At 48.4% G+C, this 12,193-nt stretch overlaps 1 protein-coding gene across 6 annotated transcripts in view; it reads right to left on the bottom strand.

The window, feature by feature from the left end:
• CELF1 (CUGBP Elav-like family member 1) overlaps nucleotides 1–12,193 on the bottom strand; it is a 1,228,135-nt gene that overhangs the window by 454,858 nt on the left and 761,084 nt on the right. For 4 of the 6 annotated variants that reach the window (XM_069623101.1, XM_069623100.1, XM_069623103.1 and 1 more), the window contains exon 12: nucleotides 4,154–4,405. In XM_069623101.1, the coding sequence (XP_069479202.1) occupies nucleotides 4,154–4,405 (252 nt within the window). The remainder of the gene's footprint in view (nucleotides 1–4,153; nucleotides 4,406–12,193) is intronic. The other 2 variants (XM_069623105.1, XM_069623104.1) reach the window with 1 other exon arrangement.

Genomic DNA, 12,193 nt, shown 5'->3' with positions numbered 1-12,193 from the left:
GGCACCGGGAGTACTCATCTTCCTTGAAAACACTCTGTAATCCGCATCCAGGGCAGCTCATGAACAGCTTCGATCCAACATGCGTCGTGTTTCCTTTGTCCCGGGCCATGTCCATGCGGGGTAGGCCTCAAAGATCTTCCGGAATCCACCAAGAAGTGAAAATGCAATGAAAATTCACCCTCGAATGGCGTAGAAGAATTCCGAAACGGGTCCACGTTGATTGGAAGTAGAATTGGTGCAGCTTGAGGCTTGATTGACAGAAAAAGCTCGAGATATAGCACGAGGACTCCCAACACTTGAACGTGCAGTAAAAATCTGAAGATGGCTGCCAGAGGAGGGGCTTCGGTAGAGGGCAGTCATTGGTTGAGGGCAGTAAGACCCAGAGACCAGTGATTGGTTACTAGTAGTTCAAAAACGAAACAAACTGATTTTTTCATTACCGAGGATTCCCAGCCTGACAGGGAATATTCATGAGCATGTGAATCCATGCCAGACCCATGCTGGAGAAACACACAAATACACTTAAATACTGTACACTGAGTTTCAAAATCAGTAAATACCCTTTTGGTACCCCAAGTCTCTGGCGCCCAGTTACCTCAGGGTTCGGCAGGCGGTGCAAATAAAGAAACTAAACTAAAACTACACCCAAAGGACTTCATTAACTAGGGTGCTGGGGACATTAATATCTTACTGTTGGCATTCAGAAAACTTTTAGAAATTGGTAAAAGGCAAAGGTTATTAGACCAACAAGAGATCACAAATAGTCTTAAGTAGGCAAACACTTTTAGATCCCCCAAGATGGGGAGCAGGTGCAAGTGGATCTAGGTCACCTGGCCTAAGCCCCGTCCACCTGGTACCTTCCTGCCTGCTGCTCTTTTTCACCACTTAGCAAGCCCCGCCCACCTGGTGCCTTCCTTCACCATCACTATCTTGTGGCCAATGCTGGATTTGACTTTTATGGACTTCATTCATTCACGGTCCGTCACTGTTTCTCAACTCTCATGCTGGTCTTCCTTTGCATCTTGTACTCATGGTGGCCCTGAACCATGCTGTTCCCATCTTCATCTTGTATCCTGGCTTGCAACATTATGTGTTACTACTGACTTCTGCAATTGTATTCCTCTTCACTCTTGCTTCTCCACTCTTTTTTTGACTGCTTACTCTTTTCTTTCCTCCTTTCCCTTCTCCCTTTTCCTATCTCCTCCCCTTACCTTCTTTTATGCACTTACTCTATCAGAATTGTCCCTGGACCTAATATGATAGCAACCTCGTCCGTTTCCTCCACCCTCACATTACTTTTTTTTTCCTACCCAGCACCCCTCCAGCACTATCTGAAATGTCGTCAGGCCTAGTACGGTAGTCGCCTGTCTGTTTCCATTTCCTTCCCACTCTCCCCCTCCCTTCCTTATCTATGTCTTAGCTCTTGCACTATCTGAAATGTCGTCAGGCCTAGTACGATAGTTAATTTCACATCCTTACTGTTCATGGCCTGTAAGAATGTGGTTGTATTTTCCCTTGTTCCCTCCCTTGAAGCGCTTTGAACCACATTGTGTATAGGCGCTATATAAATAAACAATCATATCATATCAAGAAGAGTCATACGATTCAATAGGCTAAGCCAAAGTCAATGGGCAACAATCTTGTATAGGATGAAGCACTACTGGTAAGTAAATGGAAAATCCTTTGCACAAGTTCTTAGGAGTCTTTGATGAAAAGAAGAATCAAATGTAGGGCCACAAACTGATTAGACTTGTGAGTTGTAGAAGTTTCAAAGCAACTCTACAGTAAGAGACAGGTTCTCTTTAGCCTGTTTTACAGTACCTTAGAAATGAAGAAAAGATGCAGCTCTGTTCCTGTGCAGCTCTCACCGTTCCTGGGCCTTAGCCGTGGGGATAAGAGGGAGGACGTCGGGGGGGCTCCTGCAATGCACTGGCACGGTCATAACTTGCAACCAGCAAACTTCACTTTCAGTGATGGTCAGTGTTTCAGCGCCTCGCGTCTACCGCAAATAGCAACACTGGTTCCTGGCTGTTGAGATGGACTTTCCTTGCTACTGGGGGTCCCGCACTCTGTTGAGAGGGCTCAGGCTTAGTCAGTCTTGCTTCTTGGGAGTCCGGAAGATCTCCCAAAAGCTCTAGGCCAGCTTAAAAGCAACGCACACAATCTGGTGTTCCTCTCCCTGGCTATATGGTTTCCAGCAGCAACTCTGGAAATTCAACCAGCTCCGAGATGGATGTCCAGGTGGCTTACTTTGGAGAGGATTGGTCCCACCAAATCAAAGGGAGAAGTCGTCCTCGCAGGGGCTTCTCTGTCAATGTGAACTTGGCGTTTCAGCACATCAGGGCTTCACTGGGCAAACCAACGATCCAGGAGTTGCAGCAGGCATCCTCTTCAAGCTCTTCTTTGGTTCCTTCGTCCAGTGGTCGACTCTGCCTTCCAAGCCAAAGGACTCGCCTTTTATTCAGTTCTCTCCCATTCATTCCAGCATAGCCGTCAATCACCCAGCAGGGTGGCTGTCCTTGCCAGACAGTCAGCCACCCAATCACCACAGAGCACATTTGGGTCTCCTAGGAGACTAAGCACAGGGAGTTTTGGGCACCTCCCTCACTTCCCAGCCTACCCCAGACACCCTGGAGCCAGAGGCGGGTTTCACTCCTGAAGCCCACAAAAGGCAAAATGAACAAAGACCAAACCTGGTTTGGCTCTCAGAGAAAATCTCAAGAAGGACCCTTTCACAAAGAAGGCTCGGAGCGCCATTTTGACAAAGACGGCTCCTGCGGTTGCTTTACAGAAGCTGTGAACACAGTCTGCGGTAAAAGCAAACCATGGTAGTTTAAAACAAAACCACTGCCAGCAGCCATACAATGAGAAAAGGGTAGCAAAAATGTTACATGAGAAGCTAGACAAAGGGGATACTTAGTAACCCCTCCAGCACTCTATTGTAAGAGTGTGTGCTGGGTCTAGCAAGTTACAATGGTAAGTAAAGTCAATTTCACTTTACTGCTCTGGGAAACAGTCTATCCCAGAGAAGGTATTTAACCCTTTGGGAAATTTGGAAGACTTCCCTGTGTCCCTGCACTGAAGGTGCTGTGTGACAATGTAAAAGATAGTGCCTATGGAGTTTGTCATACCTCTGTTTCTTTTGGTTGTGGAGTCTAATTCACATTAAAATACATGAGTGGGAGAAAGGGTGTCACAATCTCAGGGTTAAAAAAATCAAGTCCTCAAAATCCAGCAAAGTTCCTGGGGGTCTCTAAGGTGAAGGGAATTAGCACATTGCTGAGAATTCTACTTAACAGTCGAGGTCCACTACGGCCCCTGTCGAATTTCCAAACAGCAAAGCTGGATATCTATCATGATGAAAAATCTGTGGGAGAAAAGCAATCCATTGAAATCCTTTGAGTGTTAGTCTAGGGCAAAAACAAAAGTGTATTGGATTGTAAGATGCATTGCACAATGATAAATTACCACAAGTGATAAGTTATAAAAAGTAGTAACAAAGTAACTAGACCAAGGTAATCAATGTCTCCCAGTACTGACAGCCTGAAGAACATGTCAGTTTTCCCATAACAGATTAGCAAAACACAGTGTAGCTTCACTGTACTGTAAAAAGTACAGGTCAGTATAAGAAAATAAAAGCAAAATATGTGGGGGTCCATTAAAATGGAAGGAAACGTGCAATAAAGAGAAATCTTTCCAAACCACGCTGCCCAGGTTTGAGAGAATTGGCTTCGCTTTGTCAGGTGTTTTAGCTTTCTCCCTAGAGTTAGTTGTAGCATCCTCACCAAAGGGTGCTACAAAAGAAATACCTTAACATGCACCCATGCTGATACTTATTGGAGAGTTTCCATCGGATGCAGCGTTGCAACAAGCTCAGTCCCTGTCCCGAGGACGTCCCACGAGTATGAAGAAAATGGGATGGGACTTTAGAGTACAAGAGAGCAGCAGCATTCTTTTGGATTTACATTTTACTCCAGCAAACCTGCAGTGCAGGCCAACCGCAAAAATTGTAAAGGAGAGAGAAAGAATTAAGAAGTCCAGAATCACCATTAAGTAATTTTTCCTAATGCATCCTCTGCCCATCCCATAGGTCATGCCCTGCTGCATAGCATTACCTCCCACATAGCCCCAACCTTCAAAACAGCATCCTCACCAGCCTCTGTGTCCTCTCCACGTCTCTGGCTGTAGAGTGTAGGGAATCTCGTGTTCCACCTACCTTCCTTCTGGCTCCCTGCTGCTGCCCCGAGACCCTGATGAGAGAGCAAGGACTGGCTATAAAGTGAGGGTAAGGCAGCAGCAGCATACTGCTGGATGCCAGAGTAGGCCTGAGACAGTGCCTCCATGGTACTGCCTGTGCCATTGGAGAGGCCGCTACTGCCGAGCCCACCATTCAGGGCGGCCATTCCTGAAAAGAAAACCAAGAACTAGGATCAGCACTGCAGTCACTCAGCACATGCGTCACAAAATATTTGTATCCCACAGATACAGCATATAACTAACGTCCACATGTCAGTAAACCAGCAAGAGCAAAACGAAGACTGATCTACAATACTTTGGCTGGGAGATGCGAACGGCAGTGCATCTGCGGTCAAGATTGACACTGGACAATATAGAAAACGAGCAGGAGGGATACTTCTCAGACACTGGAGTAATAATAGTATGGGAAAGACGTTAGGACAGTTTTTCTGAAAACCACCCAAAGTAACTTTATAAAACATATAAGGCTGTACTACTCAAAGTAGCGATAGCTATGGCAGAGCAGTCAGGCTTATTTTAGGAGGGAGAGAGGGCTGTAGGACGGTACAAAGAACATGTAGCACACATATGGTCCAAAGCAACACTTATACACTGAAGTATTGAAAAAATAATGGATTATATAGGACATGAATTACTTACTGTAATAGCATTTCTGATTATTGTATACGATTAAATTTGCATGCTTTGCATATAGTACATCTAGTGGTAATCGTGGAGTATTGCATCTTGTCTTTCGAGGATCGAAAGGGGAAGTCGACATGGGTGTTCTTGTAACACTATCCCCAACGTGATGTGTAGTGTACCCAAAATCTCACGCATCGAGGTGCCTCTAGTTGCGTTTTTTTCTGCCGTGAGGGAGCCTTAGGACTATCGCGATTACAGATAGAGAGAAAGTAGTAAGAAGGATGAAGGTACTTTCCTGTAACTTTTCTCCAGCTTGGGTCTGGCATGGATTCACCTGCTCATGAATATTCCCCATCGTCAGGCCGGGAATCCTCAGTAAAGAAAAAAAAATCAGTTGCAGTTTCACTTCTGAACTGTCTTTCTCCTAACAACCAATCACTGGTCTCTACGTCATACTGCCCTCAGCCAATGACTGCCCTCTACCTATGCCCCTCCTCTGGCAGCCATCTTCAGATTTGGTAGCACATTGTGGCAGTAGGACCAAGAGAAGAGCCGCAGAGGGGTAGGCGGGAGGGTTCGCATGTGAATCCATGCCAGACCCTGGAGTCCAACAGTAATAGGTAAGTAACTTGTTCCTTCTCAGCATGGGGTCTGGCATGGATTTACATGCTCATGAATATAGAATACATAGCAGTACACACATGCACAACCACGGGAGGTGGCAAGGCTCAACATTAAACATCTCTTACCGCCTCACCAGGCTCACCTTCAAGCTAACAGGTTGCGCAGCACTGCTTGGCCGACCCTGGACTCCTCCCTGGAATCCCTGTCGACGCAGTAGAACTTCGTGAAGATGTGTGTCAACCTCCACGTAGCAGCCCTGCAGATGTCCAGCAGGGGCACACCAGACAGGAACGCTGTAGTTGCAGCGATCGCTCTGGTCAAATGGGCTCGTGGATGGCCAGGCAACGGTCGGTTTGCCAACCGGTGTCAATGGGTGATGCAGCCGAGAGCCACCTGGAAATGGACGCCTTGGAGAGAGCCTTCCCTTGCTTCACAGGTCCAAAGTTCATGAACAGTTGTGACATCTTCGAAAACTCTTTGTGCAGTCCACGTAGAACTTCAGCGCTCTAGCCACATCCAGCGAGTGCAAAGTCCTCTCAGCCAGCAACAAAGGTGTCGGGAAGAATACAGGTGAAACCAAGGGCTTGCTTAGATGATAGTCCGACAGCACCATGGGCATGCAGGAGGGGTGCATCCATAGCACCACCCTCGTCTCGTGGAATGTCAAGTAAGGTGGCTTACAAGAGAGGGCCTGGATCTCTCCCACTCGTCATGCAAAGGTGATGGCCACAAGAAACGCCTTTTTCCACGACAAATGTCAGTGGTGCAGAATGCATAGGCTCGAAAGGAGGGCTCATGAACCTACTCAGCACCACATTGCGCTCCCACGCCTGGGCCGGAGCCTTCACCGGCAGGAACTAACTGAAAAGTACTTTGATGAACTTCTTAATCAACCGGTGTGACCACAGCGACGACCGTCCCGGAGTTCTGGTGTAGCAGGAAATAGCCGACAGATGAACCTTGATGGAAGCATGCGCCAGCCCCGCTTTGGCCAACGACATCAAATACGTCAGCACCTCTGGAGCCGTAATCCGTAGAGGATCGATTTGTGCACGGCACCGGACTGCAAACCTCTTCCACCTATGACCGTAGCATATCAGTGTAGACTAAGCCCTGGCCTTGGCAAGAACCTCCTTGCAATCCGGCAGGCTATCGCATCCTCCAAACTCTGGCGCTGCAGGAGCCAAGCCTGCTAGTTCAGCGACCCTGGGTTGTGATGCAGGATCACGCCTCCTTTGGCGAGAAGATCTACGACCACCGGAAGCTTGACTGGAGGGGACACTGACCAGTCCAGAAGGTTCGGGAACCATATCGGTCTCGGCCACGCCGGTGCGATGAGGATCATCCTGCACCGGGAACGTCTGAGTTGATTGACTAATCGCAGAAGCAACAGAGGGAACGCATACAGAAACAGGCTGTCCCAGGGGAATGAGAATGCGTCCCCCATGCTCCCCGGCTGGGGAAACCTGCTGGCGAACCTCCGGCACTTGGTGTTCGTCGCCGCCGCAAACAGATCAATGTGGGGATTGCCCCATCATCGGAACAGAAGATCCACTTGGTCCTGCCGAAGCTCCCACTTGTGGCAAGAGCGCAGCTACCTGCTGAGGGAAACGGCGATGGTGTTCTTCACTCCTGCCAGATGAAACGGGGCGAGAAACATCCCCCGGGCAATGGCCCAGTGCCATAGGTCCTGCGCCTCTCTGGAGAGTGCTGGGGATCTGGTGCCCCCTTGCTTCCGGATGTAGAACATCGTGGTGGTGTCCGTGAAGACCCGTATCACCTTGCCCTTGAGGGACAGAAGGAAAGACTCGAGGGCCCAAAACACTGCCCGTAGCTCCAGAACGTTGATATGCAACGACTTCTCCTCCGGTAGCCACATGCCTCTTGCGTGGAGACCTGTGTGCGCGCCCCATCCTTCCAGGGAGACGTCCGTCGTGACAGTTTCCTGATGAGGTGGGGTCTGGAAATCTCTGCCCGCCGACAGATGCGGACTCCCCACCACCGAATCGCTCGACGGAAATCCTTGTCGAGAGAGATCTTGCTCTCAAAGCGAATTCTCTTCACCTTAGAGACCCCAAGCAACTTTGCTGGATTTTTGAGGACTTGACAACCTCCTCCGGACTTGCTGCGGCCCCTTTAGGCCTCCTGGGTCGAAGAGCGGGATGGTTGACGGTAAGCCGATGAGCTTCCAACGAAGCCCTTGAAGGAGCCTTGGGATTTGCCTCTCGAAGTCCAAAAGGACGGCCATCGCTGTTGCAAGCTCAAGGCACGAACTATCTCGGTATCTGACTTGATGACTTATAGGGACTCATCTACGGTATTTCCAAACAAATTATCCCCGAAGGGCATGTTTAATGCCCTCGACTGCACCTCCTGGCTAAAGTTGGTGTGCCTTCAACCATCCTCGCCGACGAAGGCAAAAGCTGTTACCCATATGGCGGAATCCTGTGGCCACTAATGGCAAGGTCCGATGCCACCTCACCCTCCTGCAGGATCTCCAACTCATCCGCTCTGGTCATCGGGAAGGTAGTCCATGAGGGGAGCGATCTTAAACCAGAGCTCCCTGTTGTAGCGCACCACAATGGCGAGGGCGTTGCCCGCCTTGGTCGTCTTGATGGCTGCCGATGCGATGGCCCATCGTCCCATGGCGTCTAGCTTCTTCCCGTCGCTGTCAGGGGGAGGTCCTCGTTGATGCGGAAAAACCAGAAGATTGCTTCCTCGCCATCGCCAAGACCGAGTCCAGGGAAGGCTGGGACCTCAAGCACTTGGGTGCAGAGTCCTGCACCCTGTACTTTTCCTACCAGTCCCTCTTTGCCGGGGCAGAGGATGGGTTCTTCCTAAGGGACAGTGCCTCGTCCCAGATGTCGTCCAACAGAGGGATTGACAGCACGGTCTTCCTCTTTGCCTCGCAGCATTGGTACAGGAAATCCTCCACTTTTCTTCCAGAGTCAGTTAAAAGATCTGAGGCCCTCGAGATCAAGGCATGGAACAAGCCTATCTCGTCAGGCGGTGAGGCTCTGGACGGCAGAGACGGGAGGTCCCCTAATCCACAGTCATTGTCCATGCCAGTCGTTGCCTTATCTGGGTCTGTATCCTCCACCGGGGGAGGGGGGCAAAGGGTGACAAGGCGGTGGAGGATGAACTCTCCTCTTCTTGGTAGGGGGCGCGGCTGATTGCCCCGGTGCCGCAGGGTCCTCCGTCAGCGGAAGAGTCATCCTCATTCGAATCTGAGCACAAGGTGTGAAGTGCCTGGAGGATGTCCACCGAGATGTCCGCTGGTGGTTGTGGGATGTTCTTACCCACTAGGCTGCCCTGCAACATCACTGTGCGCTGCTTTCATCAAAAACAGAATGTCCGCAAAAAGCCCTATGCGCTAAAAATCTGAGAAGTGCGCAGGGAATATAGTGCGCTGTAAAATAGGCCACCAATCCATTTTGCTTATGTCAGTGGTAAAAACAGGAGACCACACTGCCAAAACCTATCATTGGCTGCCCGCAGAGTGAAAAGAAACTATTGAAAAGGCAGTGCTGCATTGCCAGGAAAATCCAGAAGTGCTTTAAAAATAGTTTTTCCGTGGCTTTTGGAAGTGCAAAATCATGGTTCCCAAACAGCAGAGAAGATCCAACATCCTTGTGGGGTGTTCACCATCAACCTATTTAAGGAATCCCCATAAGCACAATGTCAGAAGCACCTTTCATCATAAAAAATCCACATTCAAAAGGTGCTTGCCTGGGAAAAATATGTCAGATATGGGTGCAGTACAACCGCTCGCCTGTATCCAAGCTGTCATTTACCTATATTGTCAGTTTAAAACTTGTGTCTTAAAATCAAATTGTAGAAAAGAAGAGACTTGCCATCAAAAGCAATATGGGTTGCTACAATTCAATTTCTATGTTTTAAAAAGACTGGAATTAAGAGATCTATGTGTATATTTGTAGAAAATGTAAATTGTATTTTAGAAAAGACCATTTTAAACAGTGTTTTAAAAGTGAACTAATGTCAGCCACACTGGACTTCAAAGACATTCCACAGCTGCTCCCAAACAAAGGACTCTTCCTCCTGCTCTCTGCTCAGGAACTGGCATTGGGTTGTTAATGGAGGCGGGAGGAGATTTTGGCCTGTTGCTCTGAGTGGAGACAAAAGACTCCCTTGACTGAAAGGAAATGCAAATTCGGGTGTCAACAGAAACCAACTGCCAAAGGAAGTAAAGCCTGGGAGTGCTCTGGCCCAGCCAACCTTGGAGGCGGGACCAGACAAATGTGCATCTTAAACTCCAAGGAAATATCTTTTTTGAAAGACTCATAGAAAACTGTAAAACTTGGAAATATCTGTATTTTATAGGTTAATATGAAAATGCTACTCACAGTTTGAAACTACTCTGAACCCTGCGCGATACTTGGAGACGGGACCACTAAAATTTTGATGTTGTAGCAATTGTGATAATGCTAGGAATATGAAAATTTACAGGATTATGCCCAGATGTCATGCGCATGTATGTGGAAAAATGTGTACAGATCTGACACTGGGTAACCAACCAAAAGCGCGAAAAACTGTCAATATTGAACCAAAACTCTGAAGAAGATGGGACTCGGACGGATACGGGTTCTATTAAATCTGATGTGAATATGTATTAGCAAGTTGGTGATATTGTAAATATGCTTTATATGAAAAATAGGTTTACCGTGTAGAAACAAAGGGGAGGTTTTTCTCTGGATTGTACATTGCAGCATCACTATGACACTAGATTTCCTTCTCAAATCAGGAGAGGGGAAATACTCTGACCAATCGGATTCCTAGAAGATGGGCTTAGTATAATCAGCCTACCCACCACTTTGGGAAATACATAAATAGGGACTGTTTAGGACATAGAGACAGACATTCACCCATCAACTGATTTACTGGCGAAGCGCTCTGCAGGAGAACCCAGATCCAAGACTCCAGAACTCTGAAAGAAGAAGGCCCAATTATAAAGCTGAACCTTTCTCAGCTTGGCCTTTAAAATCTTGCAACCTGATTTTAACCTGACGTCCAAGGGGAACCTCACAAAAAGAACAGCCGGGCGTGCCGTTTCTGCTTTCTTGCCAAGAAGTCTTGCTAGAACCCAGAGATCCAAACCAGTAGAGCAGAGCTGTAACCCAGAACCATCCCGTCAGATCCAGAACCAGAGGCCGTGCAGTGTCCAGAGTGCCGTGCTGAGTGCAGAACCAAGCGCCCGAATCCTGTCTGGTGGGCTAGCAGAATTCCAGTCCAGAACTGTCACCGGGATCGGTGATATCTTCGTCCGAAAGTGTAGCTTCTGAAATCTCCCCCTCCCCGACTCCTCACCTTCTTCTTCCTTCCAAGAACCCTTCTTTTCTTTTCTTCGAGTAGACACCTTTTTTTTATGAAGATAGGGACGACCCCGGAAGGAAGCCACCGTGCTCCCCAAGAAGGGAGAACAGGGGGACCACCCCCGGGATCGACCAAGAGGGGAAAAAGCCTTAGGCACAAAAAACCCCTGTAGTATCGTTGGGTGTCTTGGAGATGTGGAACCAGGAGTTCTTATAAGGTAAGATTTGGTAGCAGTGGCTGGAGACAACACGTGGAGTGAAGACTCAGAAAACACAGGCAGTCCATTAAGAGGTCCGAGGAACTGGTACACAGGCTAAGTGAGGAAGTACTAATGCAGCAAGCAAAGGCAGTCCAGGGGAACAGGCCGGAGTCTGGTACACGGGAGGTCACAGAAGCAATGCTGAAGGTAGACGAAGGAAGAGCGGAGAGAGTAACAGACCGGAAAAGGAAAAAAGCGGTAAGGGAAGATGGGAAGGTGGGAGGGGAAGCAAGATGGAAGGAGGGCAAGGGAGAATACTGCGGACCAAAAGAGAAAGGGAAAGGCAGACAGGTATAGCGGAAAGAATAACAGAAAGGATAGACAGGGTACGAGGACCCGACCAGCAGCAAGCGAGAGAGCAGCACGAAGCCACAGGTAGCAAGCAGCACAGCCTACGGACGAAACCGGAAGCGTTGCAACGCGTCCGTGACCCGGAAGTGGCCGGTTAAAACACCGGGCCGCGGAGCGTCTAGCCAATCGGAATCAGCAAAAGGGAACCAGGAAATAGGGGGCGTGGCCGAAGCGAACGAAGCTAGGTTCCGCGTCGCCAGCGGCTCCATAGACGCCAGGAACTCGGCGGTATTACAAGAACCCTTTGACCAGATGCCAACGGGCCTATTCCAAAACCATAGTAGTGAGCATCTAGCATAGAATTGTCCATAGCCAATCTCTTAGCCTTAAGTAATCCAATCCAAAACAATTCCAGAACCTCCATAACTGCATTATAGAATCTCTTTTGGCTTGTTGAATCTTTCCCTCACCCATATAGTCCTTTGATAATTGTAGTGATAATATCTTTGCGCTAATATGTTTACTGAAGAAAGGCAAGCGTCTCGGCGGATGGAAACCATCCAGGGGCATCAATGGATTGGTGGCTGTGCTGTCGTGTAGCTTGTGGCTTCATAGACTCCCTAGTGTAAAAAATCTTAGTAATATTCAAAAGCGTATCTTTCATTTGAAAATCTTGACTTTTTGAGAAAAATAGACCTCCACTAAATTCTTTGTAACTTTCGAACCGTACATGCTAGAAACGAAATTTAAGTGTCAGATTGAAGCTAACATCCTGGGCTTCTAAACGAACCCAAAACCGCATTCTCC

The sequence above is a fragment of the Ambystoma mexicanum genome, chromosome 11 (genome assembly GCF_040938575.1).
Source record: "Ambystoma mexicanum isolate Mex_15411 chromosome 11, UKY_AmexF1_1, whole genome shotgun sequence".
NCBI lineage: Eukaryota > Metazoa > Chordata > Amphibia > Caudata > Ambystomatidae > Ambystoma > Ambystoma mexicanum.
Note: the sequence above shows the minus strand (reverse complement) of the source record. Positions and strands in the feature narration are given on the sequence as shown.